At 37.1% G+C, this 27,292-nt stretch overlaps 1 protein-coding gene across 4 annotated transcripts in view; it reads right to left on the reverse strand.

The window, feature by feature from the left end:
* HBS1L (HBS1 like translational GTPase) overlaps positions 1–25,032 on the reverse strand; it is a 59,012-nt gene extending 33,980 nt beyond the window's left edge. The window contains exons 1-6 of one of the 4 annotated variants that reach the window (XM_030267972.4): positions 24,842–25,021; positions 22,143–22,208; positions 20,188–20,325; positions 17,879–18,073; positions 17,066–17,211; positions 8,609–8,642 (exon numbers count right to left, since the gene is read on the reverse strand). In XM_030267972.4, the coding sequence (XP_030123832.4) occupies positions 8,609–8,642; positions 17,066–17,211; positions 17,879–18,073; positions 20,188–20,325; positions 22,143–22,208; positions 24,842–24,884 (622 nt within the window). In that variant the 5' untranslated portion in view covers positions 24,885–25,021. Of the gene's footprint in view, positions 1–7,139; positions 7,161–8,608; positions 8,643–14,222; positions 17,212–17,878; positions 18,074–20,187; positions 20,326–22,142; positions 22,209–24,841 lie in introns of those variants that run through there. The other 3 variants (XM_072926917.1, XM_030267970.4, XM_030267971.4) reach the window with 3 other exon arrangements.
* Between the last annotated feature and the right edge of the window lie 2,260 nt (positions 25,033–27,292).

Raw genomic sequence — 27,292 nt, forward strand, 5'->3', positions numbered from 1 at the left:
ACAGTATGTACATTCTATTACAATTATATCAAATTTCCAAAAATAACAAATAGCAATTTCAGGTTTAATTCATAACTAATGTTATAATGCCAGAGGATGGTGCTATTTGCACATCACTCAGGTAATTAAGAAACATCATACCCTTTACATGTTGATGTTATTTATGCAAGTACATTCCTGTTGATTGTATTGAAGAAGTGCAAGGCATTTTACAAAAAGAAAGCTTTCCTGATCCACAACTTTTATTTATGCAATAAAACTACTTCAGTATGAAAGAGAAGTTTAAGAACAGTGAACATGAAAAACATAGAACCAAACTGATAGTATTTAAAGAGTAAAATCATCTTACATTTCTTTAACTCCTCCACAACTATTCTGTAAATTTTCTCCAGAAACTTAATGAGGCAGCCTTTTAAAGTTGCAGAAGAAAATGTATTTACTAGGCCTACACAACTGCTTAAGCTGCAAATATTTCTAGCAATTTTAAGTTCCAGAAAAATGCAAAAATTTTGTGTAGTGAGAACTTCTAGGCAGGACTAGCTAAAGCCTTATTTAAATTTTGGTTCTCTGAATTCTCAACCTTCTCACTCTGCTGGTGACATTACAATCACACTAGATCCTCTCCATGACTTCAGTGATGGCAATGCAGACAGCATAAGGCAATGCCACAGCACAAGGCACATTTCAGAGGGGACGACTGGTGGCTTCAGAAGGCCAAAAGTTTAATCACATATCCAAATTTTTTCAGTTACTGACAAAAAGCAGTTCAGGGGCTTATGCAAGATGTGATTTTAAAGAAGCAAGTGTTCAACAGGTTGAGTATAGGTTAAATGAAAAAAAAAAAATCAAGGCCCAGCAATTACTCATAATACCATGTACACACACTGTAAATTGAAATGCAAATGCATTCAATAAAAAAAAAACTAGGAGTTGTTCGTGAGTACAAGGGAGAAACTCACTGACACTGACTTTTGCACTTCTCCTTGCAAGGTTATGGTACTCAAGCAGCAAATCCTCAGAGACATCCCCTTTCAGTTTGTGGGGTTTTTTTTCCCTTAAAAAGACAAAATAATAGACATATTGTACTTACATATTTTATAAAAAGTCAGCCAAATACCCTCATTTTGAAAGCTTTACCTATAATAAAGATAAAGGAAGAGACAGTATTTACTAGAGCTTCATTAAAGGTAAAGAGAGGAGGAGGTACAGGATTGCCAGCAGAAATGGAACTGAATAGATGGAAGCACACTCTGTGGAACAGTTTGTATTTCACGGGGTTTTGCTTTGGTTTGATGAAACTGACTTTTTGATCGTCCTTGCCATGCCCACCCACCTCCTACCCAAGATAGATGGAGACATCTTCCCGAGCCGGTAGTTAGGGTACTTCTCAGGGATGTGGCAAAACTAAGTACCAAGTCTTTACTATAATTGACAGAAACTGTGGATGATATGGGTATCCCCCATATCACAGCAAATGTTCAGACTCTTGATGTTTTGGCGGGCTTTTTTCTTCTACTCAGGCAAGAGACAACCTTCCCGCTAAAAAGCATTTCACTGCAACTACTAACCAGCTTTGGGTTTGAGCCTCAGTTCAAAACCATCTTTGTATTCAGTATTTGTTCATATAAAGAACTCAAAGCAAACATAAGTTGCATTTTTGGTACAAATACTTAAATGCTTCTTGAATTCCACAGTCCATAGCCATAGTGGAGATTTGAACTCAAGAAGAATTGCTTCAGGGCATTGTGCTGCTTTCACTAAGAAAGAAAACTGCTACAGAGGAAAGAGATACTAAGTAACAAAGATTAATAAAATTCCAGAACTTTTTCTTCTGAAACATAAATAATATTCTAAATAGTCATAATATAAAAAAATGTACCAAATAGTATTACGGTTTTCTATATTGGAAACTACAATTAGATAAAAGAACACCAAAAAAAATCATTGCCAACAAAAAACCTCTCTCCAATACAGTGAAAAGGAGTGTGTTATTTTTAAATCCCAAAATAAAAATCATTAAAAAGTATTGCTTTGACCAAATAAATTAGACACAGTCATTTTCCAAACTGTAAAAAAACAATGTTTAGTGTTTGGGTCTCTTGATCAGGAGCAATTTTAATAAACTGAGGAAACTGACAAGGAAAAAGCTGACAGTATTAACCAGAATGGAAGTAATGGTGCTGGAAGGCAGGCTTCAGTGAAGATAAACCCAGTAAAACACAAGACTGACATTCTAACAAGCTCACCTTCAGAAACAGTTGTGTTCTATGCAAGGCTGCTAGCTCAGTGAACCCAACAATAAGAAATTAAATAAGACGGTACACCTAATACTTGCGCTCACTTTTTAAAGCAATCCAGCAGAACAGAGCCTGCCCATATGTCCCCAAGAAAATGGGAATTTTTTCCAGAGCAGGTATTTGTAGCAGCGCACAGAGAGACTTTACATAAGGTAAATATCTAACTACTGTAAATAGTTTACATTAACTAATAATACACATGAATAATGGAAAGGTACCTCTGACAGGTGACATTTGCCAATACAGAACTGGCAGACCTAGGAGCTGATAGGCTCCTAATTACCAGAGATGTAATCAAATACGATAGAGTAGGAGAGATGGTATTTACAGTTTTACAAAACAGAATAGCTCAAAGGCACTGTAACTTGAAAATCCTACCTCTTTTGCTATTGCAACTAATCTATCATCCAAAATCTCTTATTCCAACTAATCTGTTAATATCCAAAACTTAGGCAGCTACTGAAAATGTATAACCTTGTAAGAAGTAAAAAAATAGATTAACTGCATACATCTAAAAGCCACCGGAACAATTACTTAGAAGCTAAAAATGTTAAATGTTCGAATTTATACCATTCAGAAAGAATGAATGTTAAGAAACAACAAATCAGAAACAAAAGGAATTAAAATAAATTGATCTTTGCACAATCTGTTCAAAGGAAATATTCTGAGTGAACATACACCCTTTGACAGTGTTTCTTGTACTAGGATTAAATGTAAAATAATGAAGCAAAAACACTTAAGAGAACCAAGAAAAATAATTAACAAGGTCCCGTTTCTCCTTTGCATATTTTTCTCCAATGAGACTAATATTGATCAACCTACTTTTTTCGACCTTAACTGTTCCAAAATTTCCGATTAAGGGATGATGTGTCATGCCATTGGTTCAATTTTGCATTATTACTCAACATCAACATATTAAGTGGGGGTGTTTAAAAAAAAATAACTGCAGGATCATAATTTTTCACTAAAAATTTCAGAAAAGTGAAGTAAAGTTCAACACTTTTTCTTATATCAGATTCAGCCTAAAATATTTTTTAAAATATTAGATTTACAAATTATTTCTATGTAGATGGGACAGTTTAAGTACTCTAGAGGCATTCAATTTTAAAAACATAATACCAGGCGAAAACAGTTAAGATTTCCTCCTTCCAGCTTAGTTTTATTTTCAGTGTTCTTACATCATGAAACCAAAGGTTGTAGGCGCACCATCAGTATGTTACAATATGCTCACAAGCTACAATTCACTACTAGTGATTACATTTCACAATGTGCTATTATTTAGCAGAATGCTTTCCCTATTTTTTATTAGATACCACTTTAAACATCTTCCCCTCTCAACACTATTTTACACTCATGGTGGAATATCCGAAGAGAAACAAAGGGAAATGAGGTTTCAAGACCAGTCATGCACATATCTGCTAGTTCTTGGTATTTTATCCATAACATAATGGGATACATGAAATTGTGCTATTCCACTTACAACTGGAAGAGACCTTGACTGCTCATAATGATGCTGGTGAACCAGCATTTTATTCTTACTACTGGCATTAAAAGTTCAGCTTTTCTGATATAACTAGCTACACCAGCACTAGTATCTCTTGCTGGTAGACTTTCCAGATATTCCTGTGCTGTTAAGGACACCTTCTTTTTTGGCATGTACGTCCTAAACTCAAGCAACTCTGACCTTTTGGAAAGAAAGAGTGCAACCTCAGTTTTGTCCTCAGTGCTACACAGATAAAAGCTCAATTATCACACACATAAACCTACTCAACAGCAGCTATCTTTAACAAAAGATAAGTAATAACCAAATACATCTACAGGAGAGGATAACCACATTCTCAAAGCTTGAGATAGAGACTCCCAGATAGAGAAGTTTGATACTCCTAAGTCATACTTTACTGTCACATTATTTACTTCTAGTTTATTTTTGTGAATTTTTCTGTATGTCTTCACTGTAAGATCAACAGGCTTCATTCGACATCTACTTTTGCTGCTTCCTTTAATTCTAATGGAAAGCACCTTACTCATTTCCTAAATAAACAGAATTAGTTTGCCACACTGTCATCTTGTCCTGTTCATAAATAGAGTACATTTGAGGAAGGGCAGAAATTAAAAGGAAGCAATGGCTAATAAAAATACAAAGAAAAAAAATACAAACTAACTTCAGCATTCTTTCTAATTTAAAAATCTTACTGGTAATCCAAAGAATATTTGAATGCTAGGTGTGAAACTGCTAAAGTTCTCTGAATTTAACTTGGAAAACAAACTTAAGCTACATCAATGCAATAGGCAGATCAAAGGTACTTAATTTATCTGCAGTCCAGAACCTCCACAGTATCAAAACCAACATATTAGCAGAAAATATATATATATATATAACTGAAAAAAGTTCATACAACTATTACTACAAATATAGAGACTAGTTTTAAGCTATCTGAAAAGCCAGGAAGTTTTCCTGGACCACAGGTGTGCAGTTTGTACAAACACCTAGTTGTAACAGATTATATACCAGAAAGACATATTTCCCTAAGGATTATGGATGCTACCAGCAACAATGAACATTGCTGAGGATTTAGAGACCCTAGCATTAATTTGATGATTTATTTGACAGTAGACCTCTGAATGGGTAACTGATACAAAATCCTAGAATTAAGCTCTAACTGTATTTATCAGGGAAATCACTGCAAGGAAGAGCGCAGATACTGGCCAAGCTGAAGTAACAAGATACAAAAAAGCTACTTGACATGCATAGCAGCACACATTTGAGAAACTCGAAAGTCAACTTTAAAAATCCTACCTGTTCTGTATTAAAATTTAGGAAAAAAATCATAAAAAATGCACCACACTTCAGCATAAGAAATGTTTTCTCTTTTTAACTGCAACATGTTTTACATTTTCTGCATTACTTATCTACACTTGCAATACTTATATATATTATTACTCTGAAAATTTATTTATTCCACATTTTCCTAGGAACTCATATGGTGTCAGCCAAAGTTATCTGATTTTCAGCATAATCAAAGATGAACTTGTTTAATTAAGACTAGAAAAAATTAAAGCCTAATATTACTATAATCTGAAAAAGAGAGACCCATATTTAGAAAAGAACAACCTATATATAGATGTAATGTGAAACGTAACACTGGAGACTGTATTCTCTACTGCCAAAATAGTTCAGAGACACAAAGTGATTTATAAAAAAATGCATTTCTGAGTTTAGAAGCAAAATTGAATATTGTTAAGTACAGCCTATAGGTTTAGACAAGCTTTAGAATATTTATCAGAGGTGGATCAATGCCAGAAAAATCTCATTTGCCAGCCTGAAGCAGTGCATTTCACTTTGTCATGACTTTAGAAGAGAACTCGCATGGACTCAAGTTCATTGCTTCATGTTTTTCTCTACACTTCACATTTACAGTAGCACTTGTAAGTACACAGATAGCATCTACAATCTTGCAATAGTTTGTTTGCATACATGTTATCATAAAAATAGCATCAAAAGAATCAAATTTAAAGCACATTTCTACCTTGAAAAGCATTTATTTAAGATCTTTGGGTAGCACTTTTTTCTCAATTCACAGCACAGCACTTGGCATACACACAGTTACGCTATCTTGCCTAGTGGACAACCAAAGTTAGTCATTTTCCTGTTTATGTGGGTCAGCAATAAGGAAGAGGAAAACATTTAAAATAGGAAAATGTGATTCTAAAACCACAAAAAGCTGCAGCAGGGACTCCAGCAAGGAGTACCCAAAATAACTTCAACTCATATTTTGGAATTAATTAGATACAAAATTTCCATTTAGGGTGAGCTTCTATATAGGCAGTAAAAATATAGAAAAATAACTGAAGCAACAGCCAGTCAAAGCTCTTGCATGCCTTTGACAATATGGCATTACAACTTCTGCAGACATAAGTATTTTCCATAATGAAGTCAGCTAGTTTTCCAGGCTTCTGGCATTTTTAGCATTAATTTCTGACAGTGGACTCATGAGTTTTTATTTTAATGGCCATTTCAATCATCACAAATATAACAGAAGGGAGGAAACTGGTACTTCACTGGTATTTCTAAGTGTCCTCACTGAAGACTGAAAGACTGCAAACACAGAAGCTGATATGATTAAAAATGGGTCATAATCACCCAAGAAGAAAACAGCTCAGGTGTAACTAGAGGAACACAAGTGTGGCATTTCTGTTACATCTGACATATATGTGCCATAATACATTAGACTATGCAACTAATGTGCTTTGTAACAATTCTGAATCCACAAAACTGAAGAAGCACATTGAAAAGACTGTACAGAGATGAAGTTTGCATTGTTGACACAAATTTTCTAGGAACAGTAGAACTCTTAGCATAAACAGACATTGTGAAGCAATTTTGTGTTTAAAGCTTGCATTTTTACACCATCCTGGCTTTTACTTTTTAACTTATTTTCTGAATTTTCCCAGGTTTCCTGCTAGCACTGAAGCTCCTTTTTATCAGTAGGTAATGTATTTTAGACTGCTTCTTTTGCTCCCACTATTTTGGATTGTATATGCCACTTCTAATATTTAGATGTCTCACTAGTTTCTAAAGCTGAAATGAATTAGTTTTCAACTGCAAAACACTACCATGTCAGCATTCCCAACAGCATTTTGTTGCTTTGAGTACTCTTCAGGTACAACTTGAAGTACAACTTCAGGTAGGATTGACAATCTTTAAATTTATACATGACAGCACTGCAGCAGTAGTGATTCATTCATCCTTAAAACAAGATTTTTAAAAAAATCTGATTCCAATCATACACTCCCAGCAATCCAGCAATCCCATCTGAGAATTTAGTAAATTCTTCACTTTACCTTCTAAAGACACTGAGAAAACCAAGCAATGGTTGATCTTTACCGTGACCTAAATGGCCTGAGATAGGACATTGTAAGAACAAGTGGAGCTACGGCTTCCCCAGGATCTCTGGTTCTTCTGGAATCCCAAAGTTCTAAAAAGGACACAATCATTTTTAGTTTCATCCAAGTTCTCTTAGCTTCCAAGCAAAACACCCAATTTTCATACATGATACCATCAACTATGGAAATGACTGACTTTGTCCTAACAAAAGTAAACCAAACTAGTGTTAGAGGACCATGAAGGAAAACTCAGAAAAAGCCTGGAGTGTCACTTTTTCCAGTGTAGGTGTATGAGGAGAATCTCAAAAATCTATTTCAAAGGATTTTAAAAAGCTTTTCATTGCTGGTGACACATTTTTCCCTGAAATAAGCCACTTCCTTTCTAAAACCCACACAGTATCTCTGTGTCAAGATTCAGTAACTTTGCAAAGTCTGTGTATATATTTTTCTTACCCAAAACACGGAAGTCTTATATTCTCATTTACTTTCCATGATTTAAGATATATCATGTCAGATTTCAAGCATTTCCACTGAGAAAAGAACACATTTTCTTTGTCACAGACAGAATGCATAACATACCTGAGTATAATTAAGTACAACAGGTCCTCATCTCTGCAGCAGGCATTTGAGAATTGTAATGTTACAGAAAAGTTGCCACATCCAACTGAAGTTGAGAATAAAAATTTCTTCTCAGCTACCAGTGTATAAATAATGGATTTTCAAATGAGCAAAATCAAAGCATCAGAGCCTGGTATGATAAATGGCAGTAAAACCTGAGGAAATCTAAAACTAATAAAAATATATTGTACGTCACCTTTAAACTTCAGAAAGTTTGGTCTTCTTTGGAATTTTCCCTATAAATAAAATCCAGAAGTATCAGTTTGTCTGGTTTTGCTTGGGTTGTTTTGGTCATTGAAGGCTCCCAACTTCATTTGTCCATTAACCACAACCAGAAGCGATAAAAGTTATCTGTCAAAGTACAATAATCTGCATTCTCATATTCTGCACTAAGAAGTAACCACTACCACAATGACCATCGGCAACAAAAAGACAGAAAACAAGGAAGTATTTGTCCATGGAAAGAGAAACACATATCATTCTGAACAAAAACCAAAGTTTGCTGCATTCAGCTGAGTAAAACCGAATAGCTAATTATATCAAGTTACATTGTGGTGATGTTTATATGATTTTTATCATTTTTAACTGCTACTGGTGTAAAGCAAAAATAAAGGAAGACACTTATACAGGAGAGGCAAAAAAAAACAAAAATCAGAAAATGAAAACAAAATGCAAGGCAAGCACCTACAAATTTTATTTATTCTTTTCTCGAAACTGCCCATACTGTATTACCAGTTATGTCAAAATCCTGAATAAATGCAGAATTAATAAAAAGCATAAACCAAAGATACATGTCAGTGAAGAAATACCTGTTTTTCCATTAACATCTATTAACTGCTTATCTATAAGAAAAAGGAAGCAGTAAAGCCCAATATCTACAAACCTAGATTTAAATGTGAGACACATGCTCTATTCCTAAATTATCTGGCATGTCATGAGTAAGGCTTTTCAGCTTCCTGTGCCTTACTTTCAACTTCGACTCTCTATTGTGAAGTTTGTTTCTTATTAAATATTTATAAAAATAGACCTGTTCTTGGTGCTATTCTTGAGAAACTACCATAAAACAAAATAGCCAGTACCACCACAAAGACAGCTCAACTCTAGATTCCTTGCTGCCCCAACAACAACCAAACCAGACTCAGTTTGCAGTGCTTTTTATTTCCTGCAAGGACTGCACATTTACAGACATCTGACTTCTTTCTTGACCAAGCATCACTAAAATCAAAAATCTTAGTGTCATAAAGTGGTTAACAATTCCGTTAATGGTGCCTAAAATGGAATAGAACCTTGCTCAATCACCAGTATCTGTTTGTTCTGTAACACTAACGCAAGCAAAAAGAAATGAAAATGTAGTTTAGACAGAAAAATAAGATGCAGAAATTAAATGAAAATGCAGATGCTTTTCACTGAGGGTACCATTTTTACATAAATACTTTCTAGAAGTTTGAATTTTAAGAAAGATTTTCCAGAGAACCTGTGAATACCAGCTACATTTCCTGAAACAAAAATATTTGCTTGTCTTGACTATACTTGAAAACAACTTACTACAAGAATGTGCTTCAAATTGCAATCTCTGAATATCACTAATACCAGAACAAAGGACACCTGAGAAATGCTACACGTGTCAAGAACATACACCACCAGTCAAAAAAGAGAAATCTTTATTAAGCTTTCATTCTTTCATGTTATGGATAAAAAGACTCAAAATATCAAAATAATATCCATCTTCATCAGCTATTACCTCCACATATAGACAAAATCACAAAATTAGAGTATATTCTGAGTTGGAGGGGGGAGCCACAGGGACCAAATCCAGCTCCTGCCCCTGCACAGCACCAACACTAAGAGTCACACCATGTGCCCGAGAGCATTGTCCAAACACCTCCTGAACTCTGTCAGGCTGGTGATGTGACCACTTCCCTGGGTACCCTCACCAGCCACCCTCTGGGTAAAGAATCTTTTTCTTATATCCAACTTAAACCTCCCTTGATGCAACTTCAAGCCATTCACTTGGTCCTGTCACTGATCACCACAGAGATCAGTGTCTGCCCCTCCTCTTCCCCTCACGACTGCAATAAGATCTCCCCTCAGTCTCCTCCATGCTGAACAGACCAAGTGACCTCAGCTGCTCCTCATACAGCTTCCCCTCCTGGCCCTTTCACCATCCTCATGGCCCTCCTTTGCATGCTCTCCAGTAGTTGAATGTTGTTATGTTGTGGCACCTAAAACTGCCCCCAGCACTGGAGGTGAGCCTGTCCCAGTGCAGAGCAGAGCAGAGTGGGACAATCCCCTCCCTTGCCTGGCTGGCCATGCTGTGCCTGATGCCCCCCAGGACATGCTTGGCTCTCCTGGCTGCCAGGGCTCTGCTGACCCATGTTCAACTTGCCACTGACCAGGGCCCTCAGGACCCTTTACATGGCACCACTCTCCAGCCTCTCATTCCCCAGTCTGTATGTACTTCCAGGGTTGTCTCACCCCAGGTGTAGAATCTGGTAGTTGCCCTTGTTGACCTTCACTGGGTTGGTGACTGCCCAATTCTCCAATTTATTGAGGTCCCTCTGCAGGGCCTCCCTCCCCTCAAGGGAGTCAGCAGCTCCTCCCAGTTTTCCATTATCTGTGAATTTGCTCATTATCCCTTCTAGTCCTTCGTCCAAGTCATTTATGAAGATGTTGAAAAGCACAGGGCCAAGGATGGAGTCTCACTAGAGATGTCTGATGCCACCTCACTCACTATAAACCTTTGCGCCTGATCCATGAGCCAGCTGCTCCATCCATTTCACAATGTGTTTATCCAGCTGCATGCTGGACATTTTGTCCAGAAGAATCCTGTGAGAGACAGCATCTAAAGCTTTATGAAAATCCAAAAAGATTACATCAACTGGATTCCCTTGCCCAACTAGATGAGTTACCTTGTAATAAAACAAAAATCATGAAGCCATAGTGGCTGTGACCACCAACTGTGTTGTGTTTCAGATATTTTTCAATACCTCCCAGAAAAATCTTTTCCATAACTTTATCAGACACTGAAGTGAGACTGACAGGCCTGTAGTTTCTGGAGTCTTCCTTAATGCCCATCTTGAAAAGTAGGACAATGCTCACCAGCTTCCAGTCATTTGGGACTTCAGTGATGATGAGTAAATACTTCACAAGCAACTCTCCTCTAAAATCTCCATAATCTCATCATAAAAAGAGTAAAATAATTTTCACTGTGTTTTCCTAGGTCTAATTCTTAAGAAATGGTTCAAAGATTCTCTTTCAAATACAATTTTAATCTCTACAGACTACAACCATTTTACAGGTTCTAGTCATCTTCTGGTCTTATTTCCAGAAACTTATAGGGCAATGGGTTATTTTCTAAAGGAATCCTACCAATACTAAGCATACTAATCAATCATTTGAGCAATGAACTACTGACATACCTCAGAAGTCACTGACAATTGTTTCTAATGGGCCATTTTTAAGCATGCAATGTAAGAAATCCACAAACCAGATAAAGAATACTTCCATGATGACAACTAGAAGCTGATGAGCAGCTTCATACAGATTGCTCATCCCAAGAATCACCTAAAATCACAAACTGCAATTAGCTTTTGCTTTTTGGTAATATGGTGTACTTGAATAGATCACACAAAGGAGCAACTGATGCATAATACAGCAATACTAAAATACAGACGTGCTCCCATTGAACTGCAATGAGATAGCAATTTGGGAAGACAAAGAGTGTGATTATATAAATAAATAAATCACTATTGGCTTTTTGTTTTGTTTCCTCATATTGTTCTCCAGTGCAGAGAGGTAACTTGGACTAATGTAAATTCCTATAATCTGATTAGAAGCCTGGCAGCAGTAAATTGAACATAAAATCTAAGTTTATCAGCTGTCTACATGTCAACAAAACAAAACAAACAAAAAAGATAATCATAAAAATTCAATTATATTAAAAAAAAAAAACAACCAACAACAATCTAAAAAACAGAGAAGCATCCCCTTTCAGCACTTTAGGAAGTTTACTACATGAATTACAATGGGATTAAATATTTGCTTGAGATATTGATCCATAATCAAAATTAATACAAAATAATTTTTAAAATTTGAGAAGTCAACTACTTTAGATTTGAAAAAGACATGATTGTCTGATGTGAGTGTCTGTATAACCCTAGCTCATGTATGAACTACTGCCCTTGTATAATGGCACTGCAATTAAGTATGTATGCTTCATAAAAATACAAGACATATCCTATCTTCAGACAAATCTTTCGCTCAGATATTGGTTTTTGCAGTACTAGTTTGCATAAGCGCAGATTCTTAGAAATTGCTGATTACAGAAAAATGTTTTTGAATGGCACAGTAAGGAAATTGGGCAAAACACAAGACTGCAAAGACTACCTCCCTGCACCAATTAGTCTCTTAGAAATAACATTTTGAAATAGTATTGTGCAACAGTTTTAGAAATTCAAGCAGTTTGCTGCATATGAAACTTAAGATCTTGAGAACTGTCCAAAAATTTTGCCTTATTTCCTCCAAAGGAATCCTCTGTGCAAAGAATGCCCATGTCAACCTGGACAAGAACTGGAGTCTGTTTCCACAATAGATATAAACATTGCAGAACATTCAACTCTATTTCAATCAGGTAAGTTAACAAGAAATTGTAATTAACTCAGTCCTTTAATAATATACATTTTATTTACATATATGAAGCAACATCCAGAAGTCAATTTTGTATTAAAAATAATCAGCAGACATTTAAAAATTATGCACAAAATAGATTTGATGTACTAAATGCCTTAGGAGTACGCAGTAGTAGTACGTCTATGCAATTTAATATTATCTTTTTCTGTTTATATGCAAAAACAGACAAGTATTTTGCAATGTTAATATGTGAATTCCAAACCAAGTAACACAATTAAACCATATTAGCCAAAGATAGACAGTAGCTGCAAAATGGGGGGGGGGGGGGGTGTAATTATAGGAATTATATACATAAATTAAGAAAATAAGCTAACCATGTCAAACATAAAACAGGCAGATTTAGTTCACTAGAATTCTAACTTTCATTAGGCACAAATCCTTCAGTGCAAAAGGCCAAACACAGTTGTTACACAAAAATGCCACATACCATATCATGCAGTACTCTAACACAATTAAACCTGTCCTTGATACCATATATCTCATTCTCAGTAAATAATTAAAGGAATAATTCAGGAAATTATTAAAATACCAGTTTAATTTTAAAAGCAAATATAGTGTCACAATACTTTTTGTTTAGAAAAACAAAACTATAAAATTGTCTAGGCATGAAAATAAATCTCTGCTGAAAATTAATTGGAATTCAGGTTAATCCACCACTTAGGTACCTTCTCCAATGTTCAGCCTGCAGGTCTGTATTAATTCAAGGCTCACTTCAGAAGTCAGGATTGTAAACTGAGGAAAAACCCCTCCTCTACTGTTTACACACTGAGCAGCATATACTGCTCCTTCATGACCACTAATACCAGAGTCAAATGCTAATGAGAAAGTAATTATATATGAAAATCTAGCTGCCTAACAATATCCAAAGTTGTTTACTAAGGTAACAGTCCCACAGTAAGATCCACGATAAACATAAAATGCAGATGCTCTTTGGCTTCAGTCACTTGTTCAAGCTCTAATCAGCACTAAAACTATGCCAAAACTGAGGCTCTACACATTGCCCCCTACTACTTGTTCCAATGGTATCCACAGGACCTATATTTAGTTGTATGTCCAGTTCATGTCTAAAATTATAACAAATGCTAAGGAGTTTTATGCAAATAAGGGCAGCCAGGGAAATGAGAAAACAGACCAGAACAAAAGAGAAGTCAGAGAAAATAATATTTACATGGTAAAGCAAATGTATTCCATTTTAAAAGACCCACATGTATTAGAAATCTCTAATTACTGACATTAATGAAGTCTTCTGGAGTATCTGAAACACAGGAAAGCAAAACTACCTACAAATATAACAGGCATGACAATGCCGAACTTTGCACTCATATTTGATGTTGAAAAATTAGAATTTCTCTACTAGAAAAATACACACAATTTCGGGAAAAGTGAGCTTTAATTACAAACTTTGCTAACAGGACCCTTTGGTCAGTAAGAAAAACAGACTTGGATTTTTAAGCAGGGGGAAGTTAAAGCTTGGATTAACTGCAGAGAAAAAGATCACTGAAAAGCATTTTGTATTTTTGACATAGTAGGATTTGCTATTATGACTAATCAATAAAACAATCAGTATCCACCAGACTTTTATAGAAAGTCTTCTCAGGAGATCAGCTATGCTCCTGCTAATGAACTTATCAAATCATAGTATATACACTGGATTGTATTATTTAATCCTCTAAAGGAACTCCAACTAGGTTAGGATAGATTAACAAATCAACTAGAACATAAACACTGCAGCACTGTCATTATATAAAACTTTTATTAATTCGGGTAAGAAACATCAATTTCATTCACAAGGTCAAAGTTCACACTGCTCTTAGTACTAAGTGACAGATGCATCAACTAGACAAGCAAAATATACAGACCATTAAATTTGTACCTGAGAGAACTGGAACACGTTTTGTTTTGTTTTATTTTATTTAGAAACAAAATTGTAGTGCAATCTAAAGTCAGGAATAAACCTGAAGGTTTTGTCTTTTTTTTTTATCTAATATGCTTCAAAAAATTGGATTAAAACTAGATGAAAGTCGTATCTACTATTTCATACTACCTGCCAAGTATAGCATAAGTTTATGAACACACATTTTTCTAGTTGCAGCAGTATCTCTATTGAACTTATTGCTGTTCTGAATCTAAAATACTGGCAATGAACTGGAAATATATTCGAGGTCATAATGTGTACTAAAAGGAAAGTTAGAACATACATGCAACTACTACTTTGAATAACAGGGCACCATAATAAATCCAGAATGTTCTGATTTGGATCTTTAATCTAAAGATTTCATTTATTCAAAAGATAAAATGAGATTCTGCATTCTCAGCAGAAGAGAATGCATTTCCATTTCAGAAGGAAGTTTTCATCAAAAAACACAAGAGGCAGACAGACACAAACAGCACTTAGGCTTTGCCTTATTTTTTTTTTTCTCCATTGAGCAAAGACTCTCATGCTATAGTTGAAAGTACTGAAACTTCAGCACTTCTCTGAAAAGCTTGAGAATAAACAATAGAATCCTACGGAAACTTCTTATTAAATACATGCAGCATGTACAGACATATAAAATTGCTGGTTTAAAATGCTGGATATCACATTTTGATAGCTAACTGGAGTCGTGGGGCACAACAGCAATTTAATTGCTTGCTCCCTACAAATTTGGTCCTGTCAAAAACTACACATGTACTACCACAACCAGAACTGTCAAAACCTGAGGTCCTTGAGGCTTTTAAAAACTAAAGGCATTTCTGTTGTAATAGTGTGATCAGTATAAAGATAGAATAATGACATTGACTGGAAACATCCATTACAAGACTGGCAGTTTAATAACATACCTTTATCAGAAAATCTAACCTTAAGAACATTTAATAAAACAGTTGTAATATAAACTGAGGCTCCTGCTTCCCAAACTATACACCATATAGCGAAAGTAAATTACTTTACAAAATAATAATTCACTGTTCTTCACAATGAACTGTATCTTCAACACCTAAAGCAATAATTCAAGAAGTCTAATGGTGTTTACAGAATTTTGTACATGCAGTATCTGTATAGTGGATTTCAAGACTTTCCAAAAGTTAAAAATGTTAAACTGTCACTGAAAATTATGCAAAAATTAGGATATTCAGTGCAACACTTTAAAAGGTCACATACAAATTTCTACCTATCAGCAAGAATTGTAATATGCCAATTTAAGAAATAATAAAAAAATCAATTCTGGATCATAAGTAGGTCCTATATTAATTTTTTAAATACAATTCAATATCAACACTGATGCCTTTTTTTTTTCTCATTACTGTCTTGTAAAACCTTTTCTTTGGTTAGCTTTCACAATATCATCAGGAGATGCTGATTTGAAGTCAAATGGTGTTATGGCTATTGTAGGACCAGTTTCCTTGGGTTTTATATCTTGTACTTGTCTACTGTATAGGAAAGTTTTGTGTATCCCAACTGTGCGCCGCTTATACCCTTTTGGGGGATAATGGAGGCACAAGGTTAAAGCAAAAGCTGAAGGTCTTGCACGCAGAGCCTTTATCCATGAAAGGGACAAGTCCTGCCTTTTAAAACCATGCCCTTTTCTGAGTTTTCTGTTTGTTTTGGCAAAACCAGAACATTTGCCTTGTTTTTCTTTTACAATTTTCATTTCAGGACTTAAGATATTTGACTGTCCTACCACACTTTTCTCTGCAGATACATCTGCACTTTTTACAAGGACACTTAAATCAATGTTGGTTCCTTGGGAGGGCCTCAATTCAATTACATTGTGCATGGGCAAGTCCGTCCTCTGCTGAGTTTTGTCTATTTCAATAGTCTCTGCTATTAAATCTGAGAGTGATAAATTCTCAACCTCCTTTACTGGACAAACTTCAGAAAGGGCTAGAGAAGACAAAGATCCTGTTAGCTCTGGCATCCCACCTGAAGTTTGGGGTTGACTTACTAGCTGTGATAATGATGAGCTTCCCAACTTCCTATCAGCGAGACCTGCTGCTGACTGGGTGTAAAGATCAGCCAAAGAGTAACAGTGGCTAGCACTGCTTTCCTGGTGCTCCTGAAGCAAGTCAGCCAATGACGTACTTCCCGATCTTAACACTGGCAAAGCAGCCATGTCTGAAGAGAGGCTTTCTTGCTTTCTACTTTGTGCAAGTGAAGAAAAATTTTCAAGAAGTTCATTCTTTTTATGTATAGTATGACTGATTTCATTATCAAGAGCCGAGTTTCCTAAAGCACTTGCTAAACATGAAGGACTACAAAAATTTGCATTTCTATTACAATCAGAAGTTTTTGGGGAAAAAAGAGGAATGCTGTGTTTAGGACTCGGAGAATCACAAACCACATTCTGCATCAGCAAGGATTTCAAGTCCTGTGCTTCCCTGCACTCCAGTGGGTTACTTCCTATGCTAGAGTAAACATCTTGACTGCCAGGAACCAAACTTACTGCATTAGCACTTTCTGGTAGTTGCTTCTCTGCTTGTTTATTCACAGGTGTACAAAATGATCCTTTACACAAATCATCACTGAACGCAGATGACAGAACCAGTGAAGAGGAACTCAATCCTTTCCTTTCACATGAAGGTATATTGGATTTTTCAAAATTTGTAGTTAAAGAATAAAGAGCTGAATCACTTTTGGCTGTCAAGTTTCCAAACCCAGGTTTGTTGGTGTTGTCAGCAAAATTGTCTACTGCACAAGAGAAACTGTCTGTATCAACACACATTTCTGGATAACAATGTAAGTCTCCTTACCTTACAATAGCCAATAATTTTCAGATGGAAGTTCAGTCACAATGAAAGATCCCATTTTTTAAAAGTTGACAGCAGCAACAAAAAAAAAAAATCAAGAAACATGAAAAGGCATTTAATTACTAAGTGTCATCCAAAGGTAAGGAATGTTCTACATGTAAATCACAGGTATCTATTTTTTATGAAATACATAAAGAACTTTAAGAATCAGCAGAAAATGCCAGTAAAAACTGCAAATATTTAAGTACAAATCAGAATAAGAAAGCTACTGTATAGACACTAGCCAAAAAGGGAAATACTAGGAATGGGAGATGTCAGTTTACCAAATAAATAACAGAAGCACTAATAATTTAAAGAGGCTTTCCAAATTTAAGGGCATGCATTAATTCAGTTAAGTCATATATTATAAATCAGAAATCTATCATGAACTGCAGATGGTCACAGCTTGAATTTAAACTGACACAGAGGTGTTACTTTGACTTCTCCTCAAGAAAAGCTCTTTCCTTGAAATGTTTTAGAACACACATATAGTTAGTCAGTCTTCTTTCATTTTCCTAGAAATGACTATTGCAATAAGCGTCTTTACAGTTTGTAAAGCCGAAATTAAACCATAGATAGAAATGAAATTAATCACCTTGAATGTAAGCAATTAAATATAAGTATACCTTTTGTAGTCTTTGCTAAAATCACAGCATCCTTATTCTTGGTCTTCTCATTTTGCTTACTGCCTTGCGAAAGCACAAGATCCAAAGCCTTCTGTACATCAAATTTAGTATCCAGTACTGCTTGCACCATTGCTTGTTCTGGTATGGACTCTGCCAAAACTTCTCTCATTTGATCAAGGCATGAATTAAGACGGGCTGAAAGAAACACATTACTGTTATAAGCTGCCCAAAAATATGCCTCCAATGGCCTAACCACTAGCACCACACCTCTGATTAGCAAACAGAAGGACAAAACATTACAATAAGGGTTAAAACCTCTAGAAATTAATTTCAATCTCATTTACTGCCCTGACAGACTTTGGTCCCACATTCTGCAGAATATTTAACCTACTTCAGATGTTGCAATAAAGAACATATTACTGACTATTTATTCATTTAGAAAGTCCCAGTACTGAAATATGTTGATGTTGTAAAATAACTATCTTCTCTGCAGAGAAGAAATACAATCACTTAAAATTATCCAAAGCAATAGAGTAAGTCAACGTAGAATCCCATTGAACAGCACATTCTAAGTGTTTACAGATGCTACAATTAACACTGAAAGTATAACAGCATTTTCAGGGTCATCAGGCCTTAAAAACTGAAAACCTGGATCAACACGCCAGGTTTGAAACTACTTGTAATTTTTACCATTTCTAAAACTGCAATATATTTCTTGGCTGATAAAATAAATTTTCTGTGGAGCATATTTTTGCAACTACTATAAGCCTTTACTAAGATACTTGCTGCACAACAAGAAACTGAAAATTCACCAGGTTGCCACTCACTGGAAGCCATACAAACACTAAAGAGCAGAATAAAATCTTCCTAAAAATTCCAGCTTTGCCAGTTCAGATTTTAGAAAACAGGAACTGATGAACAAGAAGACAGTTACATACTTGTATTTTAACACTTCCTGGAAGATGTTTAAAGAAGTTTGGGAATTCAACACTACAGAGCTCCTACCTCCATGAGGTTAGCACCCTTTACCTGTAATTCAAATAGCAAGTGAATGTTCCTCAGACATTCGCCCTACAAAACAAGAGCAGGCAGAGCCCTACAGAATGTGCTGATTGTCATTTTACCATATAATACTCAACAAGAACAACCTTGTGAAACTCTTCACAGCCACACTGGCTACATCAATAATTTTGTATTAATGGCCAACACTACATACTGTATGAAACATAAAAGGTCTTGCGAGACCACTGCTGTTTTCACAGTAGAAGTGGGTATTTTGAGGTTTCTTTTCCCTCTTTTTTTAGTCCAAAATGTTACTTTCCTTCCAGCTCCAATACCAGGTCTTAACTGATTGAGTCTGTCAAAAGAATTCTGCAAAGCCAGAAGACTGCATCGTCTAGATCACCTGTACCATTATACTGGCTCATTCTTTCAAATTGCCCTCCACAGCTTTATTTCCTGATGTAAGAAACATGTATATTATTCCCCAGCATATAATATTTAATCATATCTCTAAGCATTAGCTTAACTTCTACCAATTTACTTGACATGGAATCAAAATTCTTTCTAACTCACTGTTGAGTTTTCTGCAACTTTAAGTACCAAATTTCAACACACTTTAGTCTGATCTTTTCAACATTTTTAAAACAACCCTGATTATTTCCAAAACATTAAAAACTACATTAGCTATTAATACTTAGGAAAGAGACTTGTGAATATTTTTCATAAATCAAGAAATTAGGCATCAAGTTTAAAAAACAAAAGCAAGTATTTTTCCCCAACCACTCTGCTCAGAACTCAGCTTGTAACATGGAGTTCATGGTTGCAAGACTGAATGGAAACAAAAGTCTTACAAACTCAAAAGGTAAGGGTAAGAAAAGATTGTACAGAATATTTGCTACACTTTCAAGGAAATTAGAGAATTTGAAAACTTCTTAAATATTGCTAATTGCTATAATTTGGAATGCAAAACAAAAAGAAATCATTTTAATACTAATACTCAATTCATAATATTCAAGAGTCAAGATTTGAGCTGTCAGTACAACTGTTCTAATGTCTCCACTTCACATAAAATCTCATTATTTCTAGTAAGAAACTAAGAACACATTTCAATGTATCCAACCAAGTTACAAGTAGTATACAAAAGGTAGTTGTGAACTTGAAGAATGACCACTGAAGGGTACTGTTTTATAACAAGATTCCAAAATTGTGAGCAATGTCAGTCAAGTAAGAAACATTAATTTAAGACTATTCTAGTAAATCTTTAATTCATGTAAGAGATTATTCTGATAGTTGCTTTCCATAATTACCTCTATCAACTTCAGTCAACTGATGAGTGGGTGTAAAACAATCAGCAGCAGCATCAGTACCTTCACAGCCATATTCTTCTTCTAATGGCTCACCAAATGTGGCTGGTTTGTCTCGTCTGGAGTAAATAAATTGAGCTGCTGCATTAGGTAAAAAACAAAGTATTAAAAAAGAAGTCAATTTTTTTTCTCCTTCAAAAGCAAAACATAACTAAAGATAAAATAAGTTAGGATGCTGAACTGTTGCAGTGGTTTCAAGGGGGTGGTGAGACACTACTGTGTCAACTACTAACAACAACTACTAACTGAGGACTGCACAGAGCATAAAATAGCTCATGCTAGAATATAAATAAATCGCCATCACAGTGATATTACAGGCTGGGCAATATCCTTGTATCAATGGAATGCAATAATTCTGCAAAATTCAGCATTACAAAAAAGATTATACTGCAGGTTCGAAAAACAGTATTTTCTATACAAACCTATGGCCTAATGTCCTCAGAACCTTACATAATAATTTGTGAATTTGAATTTCAACCAATTTTCAGTTTGAATTTTAAAAAGCTAGCATGAAATTAGCATGGCTTTTGTAGTATGTGACTGTTAAATTACTGATAAGAATTAAATGGAGCTGAACACATCCTTTCTTTCTTGGAATTTCATTAGAAAATGAAATCCAACAGCCCATGAGTAAAAACACATAGTCACACAAAACTTTAAACAAGTGTGTGGTTTCACTCTGATTTAGCAACATTAAGGCATATACAGATAAAACTCCTTGCTGAACAAGAGCCCCAGTCATTATACTCTCTCAGAAATGTGCAAAGCATAATGTAAACAAACTGCCTTATGCCATGAAATATTCTCTCCAGCTCTAAAACCCATACTGAAAGCAGGTGTATATCCAGAAGTAGCAACTTCTAGCAACTGTTTCCCAAATGCATACACACCACTTCACATTCAATTGCCATTAACTGATGCAACTATTAAGACTGTTATACAATCTACATCAGATTAGTTTATAATTGAAGCTTCCACACAAAGAGTTCTTAGGAAAATTAGTGTGCACAGTCAGGAATTTGTTTTGCCATTTATCACTCTACACTTGAGCAAAAGGTACACATTGCACATTTTCATCACTGAAATCAACAGCATGGGAGAACACCAGAGTTTTTAAAGACCTAATTATCTCAAGTTTCTATGGCCAGAGGTCATACCCTACATCACAGTCACAGTGGATTAGATCCAAACCAGTTACCTGCAGTAGCACAGCTTCCTATCAACACCAGCTGTACTATTTCCAGGGCCTACTCAGCTCTAGAAACAATGCCACCAAATCTGGGGAAACCTAAACTGATAACCTTGCCAGAGACTTGACTGGACAACACAACTTAATGGTTCTACAGCCAGGCTGAATTCAGCTGAGCTGAGCCACTCCAATTATGCCTTACCTGAGCACACAGCCATTGCTATTTTTAAACCTTCCTTGCAACACTGCGAATGGTAGAAGGCTGATTAGCTCCACATGATCTTGCGTGAGAGGACCAGCACTGCAACCCACAATGAGACTCCCTGTCCCACATTTACCCAAGAGCGCGTAGAAGACATCAGCTACCATGTACACAATAACAACTGTCAAGTCCAGATAGATCCTACTAACCATAGGAAAAGATACCAAATGTCTCAAGATTATCAACACAGTCCCACAGAGCAGATTTTTACATTAACAAGTACATTCCAACCATCTAGGATAATATACATGTAGGGCTAAACATGTGGCCAGTTGTCTAAGGGGGCTTTCAAAAGTCCAATGCCTAACACTACATAACTGACCGTAACAGAATTATGGCCACTAGGCACCTTTCATAAGTGTAACTAGCTTTTAAAATTTATTTTATTTAGAAATAAATATCAGAACAGGCATCAATGAACAATACTTGACAATTATTTGAACTAACCTGTTGAAGGAGAAATGCAATAATCATCTTCTACTGATTGGCCATACACATCATCATCTTCAAAGTCTATGAAGCAAAAACAGCAAGATTAATCTGCACAATTTCTAAATAGTATTATAATTCAAATACGTTCCGCACAAGGTTTTATGAAATAATGCATTTCCTGTGTTCCAGAAGTACAGTTAGGTTCTGTTTATTTACCTAGGTGAGAAATAACCTTCCAAGTTCCAATAACAGAATTTTCTTAAAATAATATAATTTAACATTTAATACTCTATTCATTAGGCTGAAAATTTTCAAAAGCTACCATACTTCCCACCTCTTCCTTCAGCATCTCCTTTGCCCTCACAGACTAAATCTAACTTTCTACATTCCACAAATCTTTACCCATGGCACTTCTCTTGATATTTTTGCTTGACCTCTCAGCCTTCACCCCAGACAGGCAGGTCGATTACAATTTCTACTCCAACAACGCAGGATCAGCATTTCTACTCCATTCCTATCTATTTCTCACCTTTCTTCTCTAGTTTATGCTCACACCTATCCACCTTTCAAATAAAGTTCAGCAAGCAAAAAAAAAAAATCACAATTCCCTCTGAATATGCAAAATTGTTTCAGGTAAAAAGCAAGTATCTTAAGAGAGCAAGTATCTAGAGTTACTTAAAGCTAAAAATATTCTTTCCTCACAAAAAAAAAAAAAAAAAGCACCAAGAAATAAAAAGAATAAGTTATGCACCTTTCTCTCCAAAAACGAATCCTAGTATTATGCCAATCTTTAAAAAATAGTGTAATTTTCACTAAGTAATAATGAAATACATGAAAAAAGTAACAAACTATTATTAAAGACACTACTACACTTGGCAGTTTCACAAGTAACCTCCATTTTTTATTGTTGTAAAAGACAGACCCCAACATGGACTGACCATAAACATTAGTATTTAAATATTACATAAATTACAGAGAACAGAGTAGAAGCTACTGAAGTATGCCAGCTGCGTTGCCAAGATACTTGCCAATGGAATATCACATTTGGTTATGATCACAGAGTCTCAGAAATGAGAGGGGGAAAACATAGAACATAGTCAAATAAAGACCAGAAGATCTAAGGCCTCAGAAGTATTCCTTCTAAAAAAAGGAAACTAAAAAAAACCTGTAAATATTCAGCTTAGAAATGGGATTCATATTTGGGAATTACAGAATCACATACAGCTTAAAAAAAGCATATTGCATTTAACAAATAAGAAAACACAAAGTCTATTTCATTTGGGTCATAAATGATTCTGTGTGACTACAGAAGAAACATATGGTACGAGGGTGAAGACCTGACACGTAACCTCATAGTCACGTTTTCAATAGCAAAAAGCAACTTAATAGCTACAGCAAATTACTGTGTATCTCAGCAAACTCATTACAAGAGAGTCTGATGAGTGCATCAACACTGAAATTAACTCTATGAATTGCACACTCAACTTCTCAAAAGCCAGAGACTCGGCTGAAATCAACATTTCAACCATTCTGTGATGAAAAATGGTCACTAGAGGATGAAAAATCAAGCAGTAGAATTCCCAATCTAGTTCAGGACTTTGCCTATACTAGGTAAATTTACACTAGCAGAAACTGCAAGGTGGGAACACACAGTCAGCACAGCTCACATGAATTTACAACTTCCAAGAAATTCCAATACCAGAGTGCAAATCCCAATTTGTACTACTATAATACATAAAACCATGTAGTCTGTTCACTCAACAGAACACCACAGGCGAGCAGAAGCATTTTCTGCATTTTTGTAATAATCTAAGTGAAGCAACTAAAGTGCTGCTCTCTCACCAAAGGGATCTTTAAAATATGAGTATGAAATGAAGTGTGTCCATTTCTCCACAGCCCAAGCCAACAAAAATAAAAGACTTTCAGGGGAAAAAAATACGCTGATTTACAGTTTGCGTAAGTTAATGGGGCCAAGGCACAAAGAAAGCTGCAGTACGGCAGGTACAAGCCAAGTTCTTATGGAAGAACTCCTTCATTCCATACAAGAAGCATAAGTAAAATGAGACAGGTGCCTGAAAAAGAGGTTATTCCCTAAATGCACAACTCCATCTTTAAGAATTACATTTCTTCCTCAAGTAACAGCTGTTAACCCATTTCTATTAACATCAGCAACACTCTGCTAGACTTTGGCCCTGAATACAAATTTTTAAGTTTTTCAAGACTAAAGATGGATGGATTCAACCATACTGAGGCATTTTTCAAGTCAGTGCCGCTACTGAAAAGCAGAGTAAATTTGGGCAGCTCAAGGCAAGGCAGCTGTGGCTTGGACCATGTACCAAGGCCACGCTCGCCCCGTATGGAAGCTCCCGGGAGCCCCCAGCAGCAGGAGCAGAGCAGCCACGCGTGCCCGACCTCCCCCCCACCCCCACTCCGGCGGGAAACGGGCCGAGAACGGGGTGGGGCGAGGCCTCGCCCTCAGCCCCGGCCAACCCCCGCCGAGGAGAGATGAGGGCGCGGCTTTTCCCCTCCCACCGCCCCTGACAGCCCCCCAGACCCTCCCCTACCGCCGTGCGAGGCCCGCCACACCCTCCTGCCCGCGGCCACCGGGACGGGAGGCCTGGCCGGTGGCAGGGTCCGGGCGGAGCGCTGAGGGACCGAGAGCTGCGGCGGGCTCCGCAGCTCCGCCACCACCGCCTGCTCGCCATAACCGCTACCTTCGTCGTAGTTATATCCTCGGACGTTCCTGTGCCGGGACATGACGGCGACAGCGGCAGCAGCGGCGGCGACGGCCTCGCTCGCCCGCCCGCGGTGACGCTGGCGCGGCCGGCCTAGGTCGCCATGTTGAAGTCCGGCGGCGCCTGGAGGAGCCCCTCCTGCGCAGGCGTGCGGGGCGCCGCTTCCGCCCTCGTGTGCTGCTGGGCATGCGCACGGCCCGTCCCGCCCGGCTCGGGCCGGCGGGTTGCGCGGGGCCGGGGGCGGCGCCCGGCGCGGCTGAGGCGGCGCGGGGGGAGCGGGAGGGGCGGGGCGGGGAGCGCGGCCCCGGCGGCGGCACTGCGGGACTGTGGGACTGTGGGGCTGGGGTGGCAACCTGCGGCTGAGGGGTGCCTGTCCCGGGGGGACCGGCCCGAGCTTGGTGTCCGTGACCTTGGAGGCGTCTTCCAGCCTGAATAAACGTTGCTGTGATTCTGCAGGCCTGTCTCTAGTAGCGGTCTGTTTGGTATTGTGAGTTACAAGGACAGTCTAGATGTGAGATGCCCATTTTCTGTTAATGATGAGTTTGATTCAAGCCAAAAGTTGCAAGTTTTACATGCGCACATGTAAGCAAGTGGTTTAAAGTTTATTCAAAAACAGTTGCATCATTCATGAAAAGGGAGTATTCTGTATAGGCCTGAATTCACTAAGGGTAGGCTTATTTAAACACACTTGAAGTAAGTGTTTGTGATGTGTGTACCACCACAGGAACAGGGTTTGAAATTAAGTACAAGGCCCTTCTCAATGCTGGATCTGAAACAGCTCCAGCTGACCTGGCTTTTTGATGACAAGTAGCCATTACAATCCAGGGACTGACGAGTGGCCAGGCTTAAATGAGCTCCTGTAGGTAAATGCAAGCTGTAATAATTAGCATTGCTGTTGGCGGTGTTAAGCAAAATGTCAAAGCATTAGGCTACATGGAGCCTTGATCTGACTATATTGGCACATTACTGTGACTTTCTAATGCCGAGTTTCAGCCTGCAGGAGCAATTGCACTGCCAAGGGTTTGCATAGCCGGGGAATGTCCTACAGCTGCTCCTCTTGCTGGGGCAGACAACTAAGGACAAGCAGACAAGACTTTAAGGTCTGGTGAGAAAGAGAATTGGGATAGAGATCCCAGTTCATGAGCTCCAGCTGTGGCAAACTCTATTTCCATATCTGCCAGCCCAGTTGTTCCCCTGCAGAAACCTGTGTTCATCTGTGGGCTCAGGAGCTGCTAGGCAGATGACACCATTAATATTTTTGAAGTCAGGTGTCTTTGTCTTTAGGACCTTCAATAATTTATTTACCATCTTTTCATCCAGTCTTGAGAATACCAGAAATCGAGTCCCCCTCCAGCCAGCTGCACGCTCCAGGTGTCCTCTGATACCCCAGCACACAGCCACACATCCCTACGAATACACATGCCCTGCTTCTGTACGGGTCACCTGACTATTGTCTTGTCCTTGGCCACATGCCAAAACTGTCACTATCTACCACTCCACATCCTTCCTGGCCACTGCCAGAGGCAGGGAGTATTAGCTATAAGCCTAAAGTTTGTGTTCATATACAAATGGTATGCAAAGTTGCAGATTGTTTCCTTATATTATTTGCGTATTTCTAACTAATTTCTACAGAGAAACACATGCAGCTGAAAAGGCTTAGGCTCTATATAATGTCTTTCATACAGTGCTAGTATTAAAACAGAATTGGAAGCAAAGGTTTCTGGTTAATACTTGTGTCCTGTTGACCTTTAGTGTCCCAAATGTTCTCTGCAGCACAGGTTTGACAGTAGTTCAGCTAATCCTTACCTGTCCCAATCTCTTGACATGAGTCAAAGATACAAAAGTGGAGACTTGCTATCATCCATTATTACTACAGCCAGGGTAGCACACTTCTAAATTCAAAACCTGATTCCAGCATCTGCTTTCTGAGTCTTCACTGAAGTAACTTGAGCCACTTCATCATTACAACTATATATACCCGTCTGCCTCCAACAGCTTTACTTTGGAAAAGACACTTTCCAGCCTCTGAAATTACTCCAATACCATTCTTCAAATGTTAAAAACTCCAGTAAATATTAATCATGTACATTTAGCTTTTTTTTTTCTTTCAGGTAGTGACAGTTCTTGTTTCTCACATCTGACCATTGTGTTGTGAAGATATTTCTTTTATCCTTCTTATTGATGCTTTTTACATAAATCACCAGCTCCTTATCAAATAATAAATTTTTCATGCTTGAATTTTTTTTCATTACTTCTCTTTATTTTCAGTGACTGTGACCTCCTCAGACAGGATGCTCATTTTATTTGCTTGATAGTCAAATGTAAGATTGATTTAAAGATTTCAAAATTAGTTCAAAACAGGAAAATAATGTTGTAAAAATATAAAGGTGAATATAAGGATAAGACAAATGGATGAGATTATATACTATG

Source organism: Taeniopygia guttata, chromosome 3 (genome assembly GCF_048771995.1).
Source record: "Taeniopygia guttata chromosome 3, bTaeGut7.mat, whole genome shotgun sequence".
Lineage (NCBI taxonomy): Eukaryota > Metazoa > Chordata > Aves > Passeriformes > Estrildidae > Taeniopygia > Taeniopygia guttata.